Source organism: Ambystoma mexicanum, chromosome 9, assembly GCF_040938575.1.
Source record: "Ambystoma mexicanum isolate Mex_15411 chromosome 9, UKY_AmexF1_1, whole genome shotgun sequence".
Classification (NCBI taxonomy): Eukaryota; Metazoa; Chordata; class Amphibia; order Caudata; family Ambystomatidae; genus Ambystoma; species Ambystoma mexicanum.
The window spans coordinates 328,453,956-328,475,892 of NC_090931.1; the positions used below are offsets into that span (position 1 = coordinate 328,453,956).

The 21,937-nt window shown below is 45.1% G+C and overlaps 1 protein-coding gene across 2 annotated transcripts in view; it reads left to right on the forward strand.

Annotated features, from left to right (window-relative positions):
• The window catches only part of CLIP2 (CAP-Gly domain containing linker protein 2), a 705,753-nt gene that overhangs the window by 110,921 nt on the left and 572,895 nt on the right, over positions 1-21,937 (forward strand). For both annotated transcript variants that reach the window (XM_069614741.1, XM_069614743.1), the window contains exon 2: positions 7,400-7,620. In XM_069614741.1, the coding sequence (XP_069470842.1) occupies positions 7,512-7,620 (109 nt within the window). In that variant the 5' untranslated portion in view covers positions 7,400-7,511. The remainder of the gene's footprint in view (positions 1-7,399; positions 7,621-21,937) is intronic.

Sequence of the window (21,937 nt, forward strand, 5' to 3'; positions counted from 1 at the left end):
GAGACCTGACATAAGAAGCCTGGACTGGACAGAGGTTCTGCTTCTGGCTGGTCTCTAAAACAAGGCCTTCATGGAGAAAAGTGAGACTGGGCAGCACGCATGGAAGTATGTGAGATGATGTCCTTACTCTCACGCTCAGAACCAGTCATACACAATCTTTCATGGAGGCCAATGGGTGGGAAGAGGCTATCAGCCAGAAACAACTCAAAGCAGCAGACCTGCCAACATCCGAAATGTGTTCCAAAAGGAGACGGAACGGCATTGATCAATATCCCAAGAAAACTCATTGGGAAGACAAAGAAACGTTTGAAGGGAACTGATAATCAATGTGTCCCCGACTATTGTCAAATTATGGTAAGCCTGGAAAATTCGCCCCTCTGAAAATTGGATTAGGTTTCCAAGAGACCCATCGACGGAGTCTCGGTTTCTTTGTCTCATTTGCTTTTGGTGAATATTACACTCTGTGCGATTAATCATGCTATGAAATCGATTTGGACGCTCTGTAATGGACTATGTGACACTTGTGTACAGGCGCGTTATAAATGCCATATCATATCACATTATTTCCACGCCATGCACAGCTGGAGCATTTCTATAGTTGCAAATTGCCCAACTGTTGGATACGCTTGTGCTACAATAGACGAAGCTCAGTTCTCACCAGTGGAAAAGGTGTGTAGATAAATGAGACTATATTGTATGTTAAACACAACATCCTATATTTGCATTAGTTTGTTGGCAGTGATACCTTTAGGCAAGCCCACAGTAATGCCATAGTTCAGTTTCAAAGACCATCCTCATTCTTTCTTTCAAAGTAAAGGTTTAGCTTGGAAGAAAAGGCTGGCGTGTCTTTTGAGGCTAAGGGTCATATTTGCAATCTGATGTTAAAAATCCGGGGCATAGTTCATAGTGGGAAGAAGGCCTTTAGCTAGGGCCAACATTGGATCAACAATGGATTACTGTTGTAGCCTTTTAGTTGGCATCGCACAAGTAGACCTTAACCACCTCCAGGTCATTCAGAATGGTGCAGTGAGGGTGGTGAAGGGTCTGAGACGGAAGGACCACGTGTCTGGGGCAAGACAACGCCTACATTGGCTTCTTGTCGAAGCCAGAGTACATTTCAGGATGTTAATCATCACTCATAAATGTCTCATGGGCCGCATGCCAGACTATTTATCAGAAGCTATTGTGAAAAAGTAGAGCCCCAGATCCCTAAGATCCAATAATTGCAATCTTTTAGAAACAGTACGCTGTAAAACAAACAAAGCCCAGAAGGGAGCTTTTATCATAGCCGCTCCACTAGCCTGGAATGATCTGCCCCCTGACCTCGGGCATACTGAGTCCACAGACATGTTTAAAAGGAAATTGAAAACATGCTTATTCTATTAGTCTGATGGAACTTCCGACCGGCCCTGCCCTTGAGTATGAATCCTACCCACTAATTGGCACACGTTTCGTATTGTCTGTCTTTGCGTTTTATGTTGGCGGCCTTAAGCTTTCGGGTACCTGGAGCGCGGTAGAAATGTAAAGTAAATTAGAGCCCTTCGCCTATTAATTACTTTCAGGCCATTCTAATCACATTTCTTGGACAGAGCTGGGGCAAAAGATCTGCTCCACCTTTTAGCCCATCCACCACCACCAGGGACTTCACCTGCATCTGGGATTCGCTCTGGACAGAGCGTTTTGAATCCCTATGGACTCGCCTGTTTTTTACACTTCGAAAACCAAAAGGTCTCCATAGTGATTAATTGTAATGGCGCCCACTATGCACGTACAAGATATCTGGTGTTTCCATCGAATTACTATCCATTGAATGTTTATCCATCGAAATGTATTCATTGAATTGCTTTTCCATCGAAAAGCATATTCATTGAATGAATTTCGATGGATAATTTCGATGGATAATTAGGGTTAGGGTTAGATTTAGGATTAGGGTTAGGGCTAGGGTTAGATTTAGGGTTAGGGCTAGGGTTAGATTTAGGGTTAGATTTAGGGTTAAAGTTAGGGTTAGATTAAGGGTTGGTTTAGGGTTAGGGTTAGTGCTGGGGGTGGGGTAGGAGTTAGGGTTAAGGTTAGAGTTAGGGGTGTGGTAAGGGTTAGGGTTAGAGTTAGGGTTAGGGTAGGGTTAGAGTTAGGTTTAGGGGAGTGTCCTTGGGTGTTTGCGGGTGATGGGATGCACCACCCAATAAACAATAACCACTGAAACGTTACATGAAGCTGGCCAGTGCCGAAATACTTTAAAGATTTGAGGAATGGACAGCTCCATGTAACGTTAGAACGTGAAAGATAAATGCATCTAAATGCTTTCTTTTACATTTAAAAGTACATATTCGTTGAAACTTGTCCATGCCTATATTCAATGGACAAGTTTCGATGGATATGCACTTTAATTCAAAAGATAGCATTTCAATGAATTTATTTTCGATGGATTTATTTCGATGGATTTTAATTTCGATGCATCATTTTCGATGCAAAGCCCATAAACCCACGTACAAGGCAGTGCAGTAGTAATGCATGATTCCTTTTGCGGGTGTAAAACGTTACAGGAATAGGGAAATGGCTGGATTCTCATGCCTTCTGTACACCCTCAACAACAGACTATCAAAATTCCACAGAGACCGACGGCAGACATGTTAGTGGTAGCGGCCGCTTCCCTCTCCATGGAATTAGCATTCAAATTAAAATTAGCACATAAAATTCTTATCTTGTTAGTCCATTAATAGGTGTCACTACTTACCAATTACAGAGAACTTTTTTGGATGGAAACAGCAACAAATACTTTTGAAACTATATTAACATTCGTATTAGTGTACATTACATTTGATTTGCACTTAATATTTGATTTTCAAAGAGCTGAAACACAGTATGGAGGCCTCCCTTTATTGTTGTATATGGTACTTCTGCATTTCTGTAGGAGGCAGAATATAAAACCAAAGACTGCCTAGCCTTGCTGTGACATCTGTGACGAATCCTCGGATGTCGTCCCTTCTCCCCTAGGAGGAAGCCCTTCCCATGAGACCAGGGAGGTGAGCTTGCTACCCGATAGTCCCCCTCGGGTGGTACTCAGAGGGAGGATCTCATGGGGAGGGATCCCCCCTATGGGACTAGGGACGACTTCTCAGAGAGAACGCAGTATGTTCATAATACATCCCAACTTCCCTCACCCTCATTCCCTGGACAAAATTCACTTGTCCCCCACACTTCCATATACTTGTGTCAAGAACCCTTGTGAGAACCACTGAGGCGAGGAAGAGTAGGGACTACTTGCCTGAAGTAAGCTCGAAAACTGGGATGAGGAGGAGTCCAGTAAAGCCAGTAGAGAGTGATCATAATCACACTGGGACGAAGAAGATGTACAGAGTTATGAAGAGCACTCGTGCCCCGGAGAGTCAAAGTGAGCATCCCAGTCCATATGAAAATTCTAAGAGTATAAAAACTAATGACGGACAACAAAAAAGGGGAGAGACAAGAACTAGCGGCCAATCAGTATGAGATTCAGAGAAACCCAGAAAGTGCAAAGGAGAAGCTGGCGAGGCAGAGGGATAGCTGAGATCAGTAGACTCCTGGTATTGCAGGAATAACAGGACTCCTTTACACAAAGACACTGCCAAAGACTGGCAGAGAAATGAAAGTTGCAGGATTTCAGTGTGGCGAGCAAGAGTAACGCTAACACTATCCAGAATGAAACACAGAGTCTGAGAACCGGCAAGGACAGGTAATGGGAGAGACGCTGCATGATGAAGGAAGAGCAATAGAGAACCCTGGTAAACAACCGGCCGAGCACCCGACATACACTCAAGATAACGGGCGATGCTCAGGGACCAGTAGGGGTAAGCTAACATGGGAGGCAATGACGTAGTACAGGTATAATGAGTTGAAATATCCACTCCTTGGTCACAGTAATTGGCAAAAGAATATCTCAAGTCCACTGAGAAGAGAAACCCGGGTCAGAAATAGTACAGATCAAGAAGCTAAACACAGTACTTGGCAGGAGAGTAAACCAAGTCTGTACATAAGAGAAACCACGGTCTGGGACCTGAGTGAAAATCAAGAAGCTGCTGAGAGGATCTGGGACCCAAAGAGAAGAAAGAGGAAGAAGTGGGAAAAAGCCTATACCTGGCAAGATAGTGAACCAGGTATAGGGGAAGTCCAGAAATGGGAAAGGGACTTCCTCCAGGGTGCATCTTCCATGGGGCAGTACCTGGCCGGATGTATACCAGGTCTGCCCAACACAGGTCTGTGGGTCAGGCTTGACACACAAATAAAGCTTGAGAAAGGCCAGGGGAAGGGAGTCATACCCCCTGGTCTTTGATGAACACTGGGACAGACGCCAAGAGAAGGAAGTCATTCTCTTGGCATTATGAATAGCCCCCAAAGGCCAGGAGAAGGGACCCATACCTCCCAGTGTTTGATGAACATTGTGAAAGTAGCCACGAGAAGGGAGTCATTTCCATGGCATTTTGAGAAGCCCAAAGAAGACCAGGAGATGGGAGTAATTTCCCCTCGCATCGTGAATTGCACAGTAAAGACAAGGAATAGGAAGTCATCCATCCTAGCCTTGTGAAAAGTATTGAGAAACCTGAGGAACGTTAAGGGGAGAGGGAGTTATCTCCCGCTAACACTGTGAAGATAAACAACATTCTTTTCTGCCTGTGCATTGGTGGAGTGCCAAGTCAAGAAAGCCTTTGAGACTTTTGCTTTTGACCTTTATGAAGAATTTTTCCTTTTTCATTACCCGAAAGTGAACTTTGGTTTATTATCCAGAAGAAGGGAGACATTCTTCTGGACCAAGAAGATCACCCCTTTACCCAGTTTGATTTAGAATGTGGTTTAGAATGTGAGGGAAGGAAATAGGTTTTAGACACATCCTGACATCCTGACATAGCCCTTAGTATTTGGTTGAGGCTGGGAAACCCCTCTTTGTGATAGGGCTAGACAGGCTTTGCGCTTTAATTTTACATGATAAAAGTCTACAGCGAAAAAGATCCCACCTGTATGTCAGTCGCCTATGTCTATAACCTTATACATCACAGCACTGCACATGTAGTTGAATTATTATGACTTTCACACCCCTGCTGTGGGGGTGAAAACCATTCGCACCGCATGGTTCATCTGGGTGCAAATGTTTTTTTTCCACCCTTGGGAGATTCGTTGCTTGCACAGGCAATCTCCAGATGGAAGAAAGAAAAAATGAAAGAAGATGGCCGCTGCCATATGTAAGAGGGATTAAGTCCCTTTTCCATTTGTATGGCGGCTGCGATCAGAGACCAGAGCTCAAAGCTCTGGCCCTGCAGGTTAGTTGGGAGTGGGGTGGGGAAGGGGGTTTGTTGGTTTTGAGGGGTGGGGGAGCTGAGGAGGCAACAGGGAGAGGCTCCCTGCTACCTCCTCATATATTTTTTTTCAAAAAATGGTACCACCTGGGGAAGGGCATCGGGTGGCTGGAAAAGCGTGCAGAGAATGCATATTCCCGCCCATTGATGCAGCCATCTGATTGGCCAATGGCCCTTCCTAGCTGCGAATACAGGTGATTTCACAGCAATGCCGCTTCTAAGCACACAGCCACAGATTGCAGTTTTTACCTTGTCTCATTATTTTCTTTCGTATAAAAAAAATGTAAAGACCAGTAGTAACATGTTAATGAAATAATATGGAGTAGTTGCAAGATATTTAATGAAGCCTCCAGATCCGCAGCATTGTGTCAACGTTATGCACTTTAGATTCAATTTATGGCATACTAAGGAAATTGTAGGAAGTTATCAATGCAAACGAATCTACTGTGTAAGTTTGTGAAACGTTAAAGCATCTAATGGTAGAGTGCACTGAATTAATAACAGTGCGAATTTTCTTTTTTAAACATTGCTTTAATGCACATAAAAATCTGAATCCGCAATCCGTGTGGGAAGCTCTTTTTGCATGCCGAGTCTAAAGCAATTAGGTATGCAATTGTACATTTCCTACAAGCACTGAATTTGGATCAGCATAGCGTAACAAAATAAAAACATATGCAACAACCTTCTGCACTGATGCGGTAAACACAACTTTTACAATGCTTGAGTAATGAAATTAGTGCATGAAGATATGAGCCTTTTAATCATGTTGGAATTTTTATCAAATATTGTTTTTTTTATTTTAATTGTTTATTCTGAAATGAATTCTGTATTTTGTTTTAAACATGAATGATCCTAAGCATGTAATTGGATGGATTTATGTTGAAAGGTTGAGACTGTGACTCAGCTAAATCAATAAAAAATAAAATAAAAAACAGTACATTTTTATGAGATATTTGTACAGAATTGCCACATATAAAAGTAGTAATGTTAAGAATATCTGAATGGGGGAACATGTCTGTCCGTAGAAAAGCCAACATTGTTGACTTTGCCCATGCATGTTAAACATAGTGCCCCACCACACTCAGGACTGCAGGACCTGTAGATGAACAACTAGTACTTTCATGCAATCTTGATTCATAGCCTTCCCTATCCTCATCCTTTATGAGAGAGTAGTGGCACTCATTCCTCTCAACCCCTCAATCCTCCGCACCCCTTGCATGATCTCTCCAAGAGTTGTTAGAAAGAGAGGGAGACCGGGGAAGGGCAGGTGGCACACATTAGGTGGGGAAGGACAGGTGGCACACATTAGGTGGGGAAGGACAGGTGGCACACATTAGGTGTAGAAGGACAGGTGGCACACATTATGTGGTTCAAGCAGACTGGGCCACTGCTAGTGCAGTGGCTGATCCCATGTCTCTTACAAAGAAAAAGAGATGCACCTTGCTCAGTAGATATGTGGGAGAGGGGCCTGAGGCAAGAGGTGGAGGAGAGGTAGGAGGTCAGGGTTCCTGGTGTTGGGGGAGAAGGCTGCGCAGCAGGATGGATGTTGCAGAAGATACCTAGTATTTTCTGTACATTGGGGTATTGGGTAGGTATCAAAGACTATGGGGGTAGCAGATGATCAGTCCTTTTTCTATTGAGGGGGCATGTCTTAGGGGCAATGAGAAGATGCAGTGGGCGAAAGTGATACTACCTATACTCTGATTCTGGGGAGGAAGGGATGAATGTAGGAGTTTGGGGTTGATAGTAGGGAGCACAAGGTATATTATATTGAGAGTCGTGGGGGTTGACCGATAAAAGCCCTAAATTCAGTATGTGTTTTATAGATATCTGCATCCCCCATGGCTATCCTGATGCTCCTTTGGATGGCCAACTCGCTCAGACAGTTTAGAGGAAAACTTGGATACAGTGTGAACGGGGGTCGTCACCAAAAGCAGCATCTAATGATCCAATCAAATTCATTGATAGACAACCTCCCTGTTGTGAGTGGAAAACACCTGTCTTCTGTACTGATCAGCTGATGACACTCATCTCCATCCTTCTGACTGTTCTTCCATTTTATGTTTCCGCAGGGCGGCCATCATGAAAGAATGCATGCCGCGTACAGAGTTCTGATGCGTGACACTTTCACGGACTCTGCAGGAGAGGTTCACCTGCACCTTTGAGTAGCACAGAGGCCTAAATATGCTGAAGCCAAGTGGACTTAAAATCCCTGGAAGGGGGAGTGCCAAACACTCGAGTCCCGTGGGGAGGTCGTCTGCTGCCACTGCGGCCAGCTCTGGCGCCAAGGAAGGTGAGTGATGGATAGCCATGAAAATCACACCACATTCTCCAGTGCTTCAAATTGTTGATCTAGCCAAATATGCCCGACAAGTCTGCAGCCGTGTTGATAAATATGGACCGGGTCATAGCGGAGGTCACATTGCTAAGCAGGATACTAATATCATTCAAGATCGCATGCTGCAGGTTAGAAAGTATAGCTGTACATACGGGATTATCAAAAGCAGAGTGGTAGTCAGTGGGGTGGTCATCAGTTGTAGAGCCAATGAGTGACTTGCTTGGCGGTCTGTCTCCGGCATGTGTTGAAATATGCATGTGCAATCACCATAGATTGTTGAGTGCGTCTGCCTGGGGCGCACCGATTGGCTAGGTAAATCCTCAGTAAGGGCCACTTGCTGGATTTGTCTGGATATCTGTAAGGGAGCATTGTAAGGTGTTGCTCCACAAACTATTGGGAGCCTCCTGCCAGTAGCACCACCGCCCCCCAATGCACATGGTGCCCACTGGCTCTTGGTTTAATTGCAGCTTCCCTTTACTCCTATGGTCTTCAAGCATGTGGATATGGACTGGATTCTCGACTCTTGTCTGCCAGTCTCTTTGGTCATACATAACATTTGATTTTTGTTTGTTTTGTCCCTGGTGTATGTCCTAATTCTAAAACTGGCTGCCTCCTTGTTCTCATCTTTAAGCTGTTGTACAGGCGCCCTTCATGGGAATGTTTTCACTATCCATAAATCTGGTATTGTAAGTCATTTATGTTCGAAATTGATATCAAATACATATACTAGGGTCTGGGTTGGCTCTAGAATTGGAACCTGCCTATGCTGAGCTCCACTTTTGTGAGGTTTAGAAGGATGTTCCGGTTTCGCAAGATCACAGGAGTGGGTTGGCGTTTAGCCTGGACCCCAATTTGGTAAGTAGGTAGAGTGGGTTTACTCCTGGTTATCTTGCTTGAAATTTCTGAAATGAATCTTTCTAACACGGTAGTTGATGCGATAGAGGTTCGCTTTTATTGGTGGTATTCTGTATTCTAGGCTTGTAAATGTTACACTGATCGGAAGTGGACGCGGCTCAATGTTTATATATGACAGACGTTATGCCTTCCAAAGTTTTACCTGTCAAAGCCAAGGTACCCCAGCATATCCTGGACAAAAAGGAGTCATCTGAGATCATGAGGCCTACTAATAGGAGGCATATGAATATTGCGGTCCAGGTCTCCAGAGGTATCTGCGATGCACAGATGTCGTTTGGGGGTTGCAAAGGGTTGCAGCTGCTGCCCCTGCGGTCTCCCTTGCGACCCCTGTATTAAAAAAAAAAACTTTTTTTATTTTTCATTATTTTAAACAGAAGCGCCTGTTAGCTATAGGTAAATCTGTAGGTTGTGCTGCATGGCGGTGCCACTGAAAGGCCTTTATGGTTGACGCTAAGTGTGTTGCACATCAGGAACGCTAGAGATGGTAAACCGGCATGTTAAAAGGGCCATAATGAGAATATGAGGGCTGAAATCATCCAGAGAAATGCACACCTCACCCACTTTCCCCCTGCTGTGAGTGCACAGCAACCAAAAGAGATTCCTTAGGCCACACAAATGCCAAGATCATCAGCTGAAAATAATGACATCTCATGCTGTCCTTTGCTCTCCCCCTACCTGATACAACATCTTTGGAGGACATGTTGTAATAATAATGTTGCCGTTTGTGTAGAGCACACCACTCAGACAATCATTTCTTGGTGCTTTATACTCAACCCAAAGTTATTAATTTCAAAAACTTCTGATAATAAAAGCTTCTGTCAACTACTGGGATTTGAAGCATGTAACCAGTGGATAACACAAAGAAATATGAGCTAGTTAAGCATTCTAACGTTCAGATATATCCGAGCGGCAGATTGCATACAGAGTGTGCAGCAGTGGTTTAACTCAATGAGCTACCATACGATGGACAAACTCAGCTTTATCCTCAGCGAATGCAAAGAGCTGCAGCAATGTATGCACTTGGATAGCTATGTCCCAAGGAAGAGAGTGCTAGCAGCAAGGGTAAGAGCTGGCTGGAAGAAGCAGTGCTTTGCGTAATTACGTATTTAGTCCAGAAAACGTTTGAAAAAATCCAGAAAATGGGAGTCGGGAAGTCAAAGACGTCTGTAGTTTGCACAATCTTTCAAACAAACATTCTAGCTGTGGTGCCTCAGAGGTATACCTCCTGCTGATAATATTACTGTTCTCACTGAAGGCATCCCCGATCCCATCTTGTAATGTCCTGTCGTCACATTGGGACTTTTCCAAATCTAACTGCTACTTTTCCTCAATGTTTTCCCCAGTCTTGAAAATAAAGGCAGAGCATTCTCGCTGTATCTTCTACTTAAAAATGGGAGTCACTTTATTGGTCATAGACGTTGTTTACTCTCAAACTTTTAAGCAGGGGAGTATTTTGACTTCCATAAACAAAGAGTAACTTCCACGTTTTAGTTTTGGATCTTATTTTCTTTTCTTCCACTGAAAGTGAACTGACTCATTGGGAATAAGCACATCACTTGGTGAGACCTTAAACATCAGAGCTACAGCATAGGCAACATATCTGTAGCCAGAGATGTGGCTATAATGCCCACACCCTTCTTCATTTAAACAGCTCCACATAAAAGGAGGGACATAGGAACGCACATAAAATCACGTCACTTTCAGCCTCAACAGTCAAAATCATGTTTTTGAAGCTTGATTTCATTTGAAGCAGCACATGGGAAAATGAAATCGGAATGGCACAGGACATGTGATGCAGTCTGTTGCAATACTGCAGACCCCCTCATTTAAGATGGGGGGCAGGGCTGGAGTGTTTTGCAGCAATACCTTCTAGCATTTAGGTAGGTTTGCCACCTTGTGTACCAGAAATCATGTCACGTTTGTATTCCTGTTTTGTCGTGTGAACATAAAATAGGGTGCTATTGTGGCGCTAACACAAAATTAATGATCTATTGCATGTGTGAAGGCATCATGAATGCGGCACAGAGAACAGATTAAAGTTTGTACCACTAATTTTTATTAACTATAAGCTAGGGTGGAATAAGGCCTAACGTGCCCTATGCTAAGGTGGGATTTCCCTAACTAAAGAAAACTAAGGATAGTCCTTCTCAGGAAGTCCAAAGCAAATGTCTGTCTGTGTCCTTTCCAAAACCTATACTTGTCCTCACATCTAAAAGTATACAATGTGTAGGGATGTCAACATCAAAATAAATAGTGTTCCAAATAAGAATTGAGAGCTTCTTCCAGTTCCTGGCTTGTAACCCGCGTTCCCTTGCCCAAGTTCAAGATAGTTCACAAAACACAGGGCTTCCCTTCCCCAAGAGTTCACGTCTTTCAGTTTTCCAAAAGACCACCATTCCTAGGGACACTTTCCAGTTCTTCTGATATGGTTACCTTTCACCAATTCACATATGCAGTTCAATTCCTTGACATCAAATCACATAAAGGTTCCCTTGCAATTCAAACACAAGCTTCTTTTGTGGGTGTTTTCAGTGACGTTTCCAGATAGGGGTGCACTCAGTCTAGGCACAGTTGTGGGATCACACGGTCCACCCATTACAGGTCACGCAACCGACACACCTTACCTGCTTCTTTTCCATCGACATGTGGCCAATGCTTCAGCTTGACAGTAGTGCTTGATTCATTCACATATATTACCTCCTCTTGGCATTGTATAGTGGCTTGAGTTGCCACCTTGCTTGTTTTCACATATTGTACAGTTCCTTTAATTCTCTTGTCTCTTGCCAATATGTGTTCACCAATATTTCTTGTGGCTCTGGCCATCACCTGTTTTTTCATATCATACAATTCCTTGTTTAGGAAGTTTCACAAACGTTCTTTCATCCAGCTCCGTATTCAAATGTACTTAAATTTGCTTTCACTCAAATCAATGTTCATTTCATCCAGTTTGGTATTCAAAAGTACTTAAACTTGCTTTCACTGAATGTTCATTGCTCGCTTTGTGTGTTCGCCTGCCAGCCCGGTGTCCCCTCTGCTTGTTAGACTCACCGGTCATAGCTTCCAGCTTGCCCGCGAGGTCTCTCTTTCCCGTGCAGCACCTTGCGTAGTCTCACACCGGCTCTCTGTGGCTTCTTTCACCCAGTGGTGCTTCTCCTGCAGCTCGGCATTCCCACTACCACTTTGCTGGGTCACGCTGGTTCCCTTCTTGCAGCCTGCTACCGGCCTCCAGCATCCGTCAGCTTTGCTTCCAGCTGCACATGCTCTGCATCTTCCAAAGGGTCTCAAGCACTCCGCTTGCCACAACGCTTCTCCTGAGAAGTTTGCTTTCGCCCAGAAGTCCATACTGCTTTCACAACTGATTTTATGTCCACAATACTTCTGGCTTTTAAAGTTCCTGCCACCATGATTGGTCCAAAAAGGACTAGACTGCTCACTGTTGAAACGGTAGTCCTGCATTATTCTTGCTGGCCTCCTCCTCATCCCAGTACACAACTGATGTCTGTATGTGGGTGTGTTAGTAAAGTGAGGATGTGTTTCTCTAGTTGGTCTCTTCCTTGTCCAGTACCATACTGGTGTTTCTTGGGGAAGGTGTTAAGGGAAAAACAGGGAAAGGACTGACAATAACCTATAAAGGCTTGAGGGACAGAGGATTCATTATGAAAGGGAAATGGAGGAGGCCATGTCTCACCTAAGGACGTCTCCTCCCCACTCCCTGAGTCTCCTCCACCCCGGAGATCCTACCTCGCATCTCCAACCCCAGGGTCAGGATCCAAGAGCGATGGCCTTTCCCTGGCCACAGAGAGCAGGATACATGGAGAAAAGAAGTGAGGACGCCCTCTTGTTCTTAACACATGCTACCCACTTATTCCATTGCAAAAGGACACGTTCAAAAGCAGCACATGTTTTGAAACAGGCACTGCTTCACTGAGCAAGCTAAACAATTTCCCAAGTTCACCCTTTCACTGGGTTTAGCCGTCTGAGCAAAGGACCCCAGAATGAAGCACAGTATAGCCCTCAGGATAAGTCTTGGGTAAGTCACCTTATCTCTCTGTGACTTTATTTACTTATCTCCACGAATCAGAAGTGGTTGTCCTAAGTCCTTCATAAGAATTGGGCAGTTACATTTTGAAATATAGTGAAAATCTTTCTCTGGAAACAGGAAAACACATTTACAACAGAGAAAGGACAGACTGAGAGCAGGGGCATGCAGACTCCATTGGCCTGATATACAAAAGCGTAACACCCGGACACAATCATAAATCAGGCCCTTAGAGTGAGTTAGAATGCCATTAATATTTGCATATATCGCACTCAGTGGCATTGAATGAACAAGGATTGAGATGGTCACAGAGTTGAGCAGTGCTTAGTGCAAGGCACTTCTTCTTTTCTGATGCCCACAACCCACACAGAATTTCTCTGGGGCTGCCATGATGGTAGCCTATGGGGAGTAAAGCAATCAAGCTCTCTGAAGTGTAGGGATCACTGGCTTAGCAGGGGCCCCTGCAGCCCCGGCGGTGCGGGCCCCCCACCAGACCAGGTCCGGGGGGGTCCGGCCCCGTCCTCACACATCAGGGTGAAGGCTGGGCTGGGGCTTGCAGCGTGAGAAGGAAGCGCTCAGTAGGGGTTGGAGCTGGCTGCCCATGTGGCATGTCTCACATGGCACGTTCAGCTCCAAACCCTTCTCCTCCGTCTTCCTCACGGCTCATATAGAGGAACCAGGAAGCTCTCCCAGCTTCCTGGTTGCTGTTTGTGAGCAGCATGGAGAAGTCGAGGGTGGCTTGGAATGCCGGGCCAAAGTTGGAAAAACAGGTAAGAAGGCATTTATTTTATGTGATGTGTTTTGTGCACCTGTGAAGTGCATGTCAGATGTATGTATGTACTATGGGTCAGTGAGTGGTGGGGGAATGAGAGGAAATGTGATAGTGTGTGTTTGAATGTTCTGGGTGTGTTCCTGTGCAGATAATGCAGTGAGAGTGGATGTAAGAGAAGGTGCATGAGTGAGTGACTGGTGGGTGAATGAGTAGTAATGCGATAGTGTGCGTTTGTTCTGGGTAGGTGGGTGCTTTACTATGTGGATGTAAGACAAGGTTTATATGTGAATGGATGGTGGGTGAATGAGAAGAAATGTGATAGGGTGTGTTTGAATTTTCCGGGTGTGTGGGTGCGTACCTCTGTGGAGGATGCAGTGTGAGTGGAAGTGAGAGAAGGTGTATGCATTTGACTGGAAATACGGGTGTAAGACGCATCTGAAGGTCATGTTTCATCACTTCGTGTGATATCACTTGGGGGTGGGGTCAAATGACATCACTTCCTGTGATGTCATCATGGGGTCAAGGGTGAGATGTCACTTCTGATACCCCTGGCATTCTGGTGATGACATCCCTGCTGGGATGGGCTCAGAATCCTTCACAGCGCATTGTTATTACTAGGGTGCGTTTTAATTGTATTCACCTGAGTGCAGTGGTATCTTTTGTGATGTGCCTAAAGAAGACTTGGCACACTTTTTATTGTTTTGTCCAGCGTTTTCGCCCATTAGAGAGCGCACGTTGGCACCAGTCTTGCTGGGCCACGGGTTCCGTCATTATGAGCCTGCTCTGTGTTACCTGCTCAGTTTGCGCGGGCTGGGCTCTATTGTCATTTTTTAAATATGCATTATCTCTGAGAAAATGTGAACTGAAATCTGCTTGAAATGTTTGTTTGTATTTTTGTAATATTTGTATTGTTTTGATGTTGGAAACTTTTTCATATGTGCTGATTTCTAATTGTGCTTTCTATTGCTGCTGCTTTTAAGGGTATATTTTGTACTTTCTTACTAATACTACTGCAATGTAAGAAGGCCTTTTGGCAATATATTAGGTGGGCCTGGCCATAGGGCTATTTCTTAAAAATCAGGAGGCCATTATATTTATATGTTCTATTGGATCTTTTTAACATATTTTAAAGTGTCTGTAAGTGCAGTTCACAAGGGCCTATGGGGACATGGTGACTAAGGCTAAAAAAAAAGCTCTGCCAGAGCAGGCTGGGTAAACGGGTTCCATGCTCAAACATCATGCCTGGCTGCTCTATTTCACGGGTCTTGCCGCGGCTGTTTCCAGGGTAATTATCCAAAGGACATCTCCTTGTCCTCAGCACCTCCACTGCTGCAGCCCCTGCTAAGGCCCAAGTGCTCGTTTTTTTTTATCCATCCAGTTTGTGATTGTCGGGTGGTGCCCAGTTACATGATAAAGAAAGAGCTCAACTGGTTTTCGTCCAGTTATATCTACAATTATAGCTGGAGTTTATTTATTTTAAGCGTCCCCCTCCCTTGGAATTCGGTAGCTTTTGGAAGACTCGAGGGTGATAAGGCAGAAAAAACAACTTTGGAACTTTGACCTTCTCGCTTTCAAGTAACTGTACAGCGTTTCTAAACCCAGGGCCTGGGAATGTAATGATCAGATGTCAACTCTGTGTGGTTTGCCTGGCCTTGGGGATGCTCTGCCAATCCCCGCTTCAGATCAGCAAAGGCCTCCTAGAATGAGGCCCATCGCAGTTCCCCGCTTCAGATCAGCAAAGGCCTCCTAGAATGAGACCCAGCACAGTTCCCCGCTTCAGATCAGCAAAGGCCTCCTCGAATGAGACCCATCGCAGTTCCCCGCTTCAGATCAGCAAAGGCCTCCCAGAATGAGGCCCATCGCAGTTCCCCGCTTCAGATCAGCAAAGGCCTCCTCGAATGAGACCCATTGCAGTTCCCCGCTTCAGATCAGCAAAGGCCTCCTAGAATGAGACCCATCGCAGTTCCCCGCTTCAGATCAGCAAAGGCCTCCTAGAATGAGACCCAGCGCAGTTCCCCGCTTCAGATCAGCAAAGGCCTCCTCGAATGAGACCCATCGCAGTTCCCCGCTTCAGATCAGCAAAGGCCTCCTAGAATGAGGCCCATCGCAGTTCCCCGCTTCAGATCAGCAAAGGCCTCCTAGAACGAGGCCCATCGCAGTTCCCCGCTTCAGATCAGCAAAGGCCTCCTAGAATGAGACCCATCGCAGTTCCCCGCTTCAGATCAGCAAAGGCCTCCTAGAATGAGACCCAGCACAGTTCCCCGCTTCAGATCAGCAAAGACCTCCTAGAATGAGGCCCATCGCAGTTTATGAATGAAAGGCAGTGTGCTTCCTTGTGACTCAAACACGCATCCAAGGAGAATCTAGTGTGGCTCGAAGTGGGAGTGAACGGAGATTAATGGTGGGCGGAACCGGTGGATTGCATTTATCTGAATGCAGTACAGTATTGCCAGCTAATGCTGTACATAATTAGCGCAAGGAGCAGAAGAGTATGTTTCTCGTCAAACACCGTTTTTGAGCTGAATCCCTTTTAGGCACTGTGAGGGTGGCTCAGGAGTGTGCGCTTCCCTCTGACATGGGAATAACCTGCACCTCGCACGTTTGAAACCCTAAAGAGATGTCTGACTGAGCCGTCCATCCTTCTTAGATAGAGCATGGTTAAATTGGGTAATAATTACAGCTATTATTACAGCGCTTAGACAAGGACGTCATTTGGGGGTCGCCAAGGGTCGCAGCCGCGACCCCTGCATTCTCTCATGCTTACAATCTCCCTTGCTAAACCTGTAAAAAAAGTGTTTTTTAAAAGTTTTTTTAACTGAAGCTCTTGGAGTAGCTGGGGGCGCTACCACACAAGGTCTGGGGGGCTGGGGGTGCCAGTGCAGTTTTCACGCATCTGGATGAAACGCTTGGCCGGGGCTTACAGTGCGAGAAGGAAGTGCTCAGTAGGGGTTGGAGCTCACCATCACATGTGGCACATGGAACATGCCATGTTCAGCTCAACCCCTTCTCCTCTGGCTTCCTTGCGGCTCATATACAGGAAGCAGGAAGCTCTCCCAACTTCCTTGTTCCTGTTTGTGAGCAGCACAGAGGAGTTGAGGGTGGCCTGGAGTTTTGGGCCAAAGTTGGAAGAACAGGTAAGAAGGCTTTTAAAAAATGTGATGTGTTGCACGTGTAAAGTGCGTGTCAGATGTATGTATGTGCTTTGGGTCAGTGACTGGTGGGTGGCGTGAATGTGTGCTTGAATGTTCTCGGTGGGTGGGTGTGTGCCTGTGTAGAGAATGCAGTGTGAGTGGACACGAGAGAAGGTGTATGGGTCAGTGAGTGGTGGGTGAATGAGCAGGAATGCGATAGGGTGTGTTTGAATGTTCTGGGTGGGTGCCAATGTAAGTGTATGTGAGGGAAGGTGTATGGGTGAGTGACTGGTGGGCGAATGGGTATTAATGTGATTGTGTGTGTTAATGTTCATGTTCTCATTGGGTGTGTGCATGCCTGTGTGGTGAATGCATGGTGAATGAATGTGAGAGGCGATGTGTGGGTGAGTGAAAGGGGATGTCTGTGTGTAAGGCCCTAGGAGACTGGGGCTCATTGGAGCATTTTTGACACATCCTTTATTGACTTTGCATGTTTTACTGGTATTTTCAGGCAAAGCCAAGTTCATGTGTGTCATTATCTGGCTAGACTGGCATATTGGTACAGCCAGTCTAGCCATTGCTTACTGTGGCATGCCATTTATTATTCAGCATCTTTGATAAAGCTAGCATGATAAGTAGTATTAGCTCGCTAGACTGGCGTTTTGGTGTAGCGGCCTGTATATTGGTTACTGTAGCATGTTTTTTTATTAACTGACCATCTATGATGAAGTAAGGATAAGTGTTTTTATGGGTCTAGACTGGCTTACACTGGAACCAGTTTGGAAATGTTTTCTTATTGTGACATGTCCCTTTTAATGGCCAAACCAACTGTAGAATTTTCTGACATAGGAGTACTGGCAGCCAGCATGGAAATGTATGGGCACAGCCAGCATGAAAACGTTTTTTATGCTGGCATATATTGAAGGGACGAGCATGACAATGCATTGGGAAATGCGCTTGTGCACTTTTGGTGACTTGCATCTATTGTACTTTTTTCCCATGAGTTACGCTACACCCCACAAAACCGATTGCAAACTGTCTGACCTTCTACACACATTTTCACAGAAAGTGTGCTGTCTAATGCACCATTTTAACCCCTTATTCAAAACATTTTCTCCTGATCCCCCCCAAACCACTTTTTTGGTTAGCTCAGGCCCCCTCGCTATGCTCAGTCGCAATCCCACATTTGTGGTAAATATTTACACCCTCCAATAAAACAACTCACCAGCCACCAGTGGTGGCTGGTAAATTGTAGGACCAGGCACCGCTCTCTTCTTTCAACGATAGGTGAAACATTTAAGCGTTGATTAAAAACATTTACTTCTTTCACTTGGAGTATTGCCTGCCCCTGCAGCAGCATAATCATCATGGGGTGCTGGTAGCACTGACCTGAACATATCCGCGGGGCTGTGTGGAAGGCAGGCTCCTATGACTCCGATGTTTTCTATTTTTTGTTCGAAGTATTTTTGCTCCCTGTTGTCCCTGTCTTATACAGCACTGCCTACACACACACCCTTGCCATTCCTCCTAGAGAACCACGTTGCCTTTGAGCCTGAAGGCAAACGGCCAAGCAGCCATTCAGGGAGAGTGATGGAATGGCACCTCAGGAAGGGGGACATTGAAGCAGCCTTGCTCCTGGTCTCAGCAGAGGCCATCAGAACAGAGAAGACGCGTCATCCCCTTTTAACAGCTCTGAGTCATTCCCGACTGCTGCCCGGTAGAAAGCTGCACAGCTGCTGTACGTCCTTCCTTGTCAGTTGCAGCTGAGGCTGTCTGGGGCAATGCACATGAAATCCATTTGCAAAAGAAAAGTGGGCGTGCCTCTGTGAAATAGAAATGTGTCCCTGGATCAAATGTTTCCTGTTTACATTCCTTTGAGTAAAGGCCGTGGGAAAAAGCGGCAAGCGCCTGCAGGACTGGTCCTGGGAAGTGTTATGCTGCTAGAGCTTTTTCTTAAGGCAGGGTCTGCAACTTGCGTCTCCTTGGATGTTTTGGACTACAGCTTCCAGGATCGCTCACCAGTGACCAGAGGCAGATGGGAGTTGTGGTGCAAAAGAGCTGGAGAGTCAAAGGTTACAGGTCCCTGTCTTAGAGACTGGTGAACATGCTCATTGCTTAAGTAAAAGGAGAGCGATAATGATGTCCCTGTATCATGTCATAACTGGCCCCAAGGGCCTGGTTCAGGGAGTGAAAGAACGAGCCAGTGGGCCTTGCCCTGATGACCCAATGGCAGCACAACTGTGCTCTGGTGCACAAGGGAAGTGAGCAAATGAGCCAAGGCACTTACAAGTATCTTGACTCACTGTGTCGCTCACTTTTACTCACTCCCTTTCTGCTATCAAATAAACTATAAAAGTGAGCGCTGCAGTCACTCCTGTCTGAGGGACCTAAGACGTCTGCCAAGGCCATTGTTACAGACGCCATGTATGGGTGTACTGCAACGCTGCTTAACAGAAGGGATGCAGTATTGCGTTCCAGTTCTTAGTTCCTAATTGGGTGTTTAAAATAAGCGATGCAGTATTGTGTTCCAGGTCCTAACTCCTGATTGGGTGCTTAACAAAAGTCATGCAGTATTGCGTTCCAGGTCCTAACTCCTGATTGGGTGCTTAACGTAAGTCATGCGGTATTGCGTTCCAGGTCCTAACTCTTGATTGGGTGCTTAACATAAGTCATGCAGTATTGCGTTCCAGATTCTAGCTCCTGATTGGGTGCTTAACATAAGTCATGCAGTATTGCGTTCCAGATCCTAGCTCCTGATTGGGTGCTTAACGTAAGTCATGCAGTATTGCGTTCCAGGTCCTAACTCCTGATTGGGTGATTAACATAAGTCATGCAGTATTGCATTCCAGGTCCTAGCTTTTGTTTGGGTGCTTAATATGGGTCATGCAGTAATGTATTTCAGGTCCTAGCTCCTAAATGGGTGTTTAACATAAGTCATGCAGTATTACGTTCCAGGTCCTAGCTCCTGATTGGGTGCTTAGCATAAGCCATGCAGTATTGCGTTTCAGGTCCTCGTTCCTGATTGGGTGCTTAGCATAAGTCATGCAGTATTGTGTTTCCTAGCTCCTGATTGGGTGCTTAACAAAGGTCATGCAGTAGTGCGTACCAGTTCCTAGCTCCTGATTGTGTGTTTAATATAAGTCATGCAATATTGCATTACAGGTCCTAGCTCCTCATTGGATGATTAAGATAAGTCATGCAGTATTTAGATCAGTCCCCAGCTCCTGATTGGGTTCTTAACAAAGGTCATGCATTATTGCATACCATTTCGTCGCTCCTGTTTGGCTGCTTAACATAAGTACTGCAGTATTGCATTCAAGGTCAAAGCTCCTCATTGGATAATTAACATAATTCATCCAGTATTGAGATTGGTCCCCAGCTCCTGACTGGGTGCTTAACATAAGTCATGCAGTGTCGCTTTTAAGCTCGTAGTTCCCGTGACCGCGTAGCCTGTACTCTGTGCCTCCCTTTGTGGAAATCTCCAGTCTTTGTAACTCCACCAACATGGCTGTCTATGACCTTAGTTTGCTGCACTAGCTTCATGGCCTTGTGTTGACCATTAAGAAGCAGAGGGCAACAGAGTGCAGACATTCATAGACGAGACGGGTCAATACTTATTGCATGTGCGCTCTAACCAGCAGTAAGCCAGAGGATTGCATTTCTGCAGTGAATTGATCCCCCTCCTCTTAAACTCATGATTGTGCTAACGAGGCAGTTCAACGTTTTCTGGAGTTGGTCAAACAGGTGTCTGGAAGATCCTGTCCAAGGTGCTGCAGGCACCCAGCTGTAAATGTATTTCCGCTCCCAGAGTATGTGCTCTAACTGATTAACAGGGTAGAGGGGGGGGAGGGGGCTGCCTAATCTTAGAGATCTGAAAGAAGACCTCTGAGTTCACTGTCCAGTTTTATGGTCATGGACATCTGCCAGGCACACATAACAGGATGCAAAGTTGCCCCGGACAGACAGAAGTGTGAGAGAGATCTTTGAATATTTGTATGCCTGTCCTGCCAAATCCCTTGATCTTCTTGTTAAGGGGTTTGGCTGAAGCCCGCTGTAGGACGTCCACGTCTGAGTTGCAGCAAGAGCTAGCTGCAAAGGATCTCATGTGGATCTAGTGTGGAACACGCAGATAAAGCGATCTTCTGCGTACCAATGTCCAATGAACAACACATTTTTAAACTGGGAAGATGAGTGCTATATTTGGTATATGAAATATTACCCAGGATTTTGGATATCCTTGAGGAAGACTACAGGACAGTGTCATCTGATTGGTCAACAAATGGCCAAGCATGATGATTTACTTCGGTTCATCAAAAAGGATTTGAACCATTATAAAGCCCTGGGCGCAACTCTTACAGTGGAGGCCAGCCTATCCAGTAGACCCCCAGTTTTGCAGTATCAACAACTGTAGATCAGTGCTGTACCCTTCTGGTCTCTGCTCCTATGTCACATAATTACACATACAGCACAAACCCGGGCAGCACCCCCTTTGCCACGGCCATCATTTTCTCTCCTCCGTGCTCCACAATGTTGTATATGGTGTTGCCTCTTTTATCTTTAAAGCTTGGCAGATTAGGGAGAAGCGCTAAAATAATACTACTGACAAATTATATCTTTTCTTCTATGGAATGTATATAATTAAGATGTTAAATTTATGAATTTTTGACAGTTCATGTTCTAATTATTTAAACTATTTTTAGATTTTTATGACAATTCAATCTGCAATTTGACTGTCTTGTGTTTTGTGCTCTAATGATTATTCTTCAAATAAAGCTTTGTTTGTGGTTGTAATGACCACCCCCCAAGTCCTTTTGGCTTTGTGTGTCCAGGCTGGAAATTGAGATTTTGGAGCAAGACCTTACTTTTTTACCAAATTGTTCAAGAGTGGTTTTCAGAAGATTGATCTTCTCGCCCTAAGTATTTTCATACAGTCTATATCTGAAGATTACTAAAAAATTAAGGCATTTCTCTGCCCTTCATCAAGACTATTCCTCCAGCGTACTGGTAAACAAGGCAAAAACGTTATTTCTAAGATTTTCCTATGGTCCTCATTTGGAGGGTTACCCTACGTTAACAATGACAAGTTTTCTTCTGTAATACGCTCGATCATGCATGTTCTAATTTGAATTGCTTGTAGGTTGCTTTCCCATATTACACAGCTGCTTGTGAGCGACCCACTTATCCCTGCATTTTTCTAATGCGGCCTAGGATTGATAGGACAGACACCTTATTTTCTGGAGCAGAGCCTGTTTAGGCTGATTCTGGCATTTTGGGTAACATATGTAATGCCACGTCTATAGAAGAGCTTGAAGCGGGATTAGTTTAGGACTTGTTCCTTGTGCAAATAAGCACGAGCATCTGGACGACATTTTGGATAAACGTCCCAGGGTTGCGATGAATTCAGTCCTTTCCACC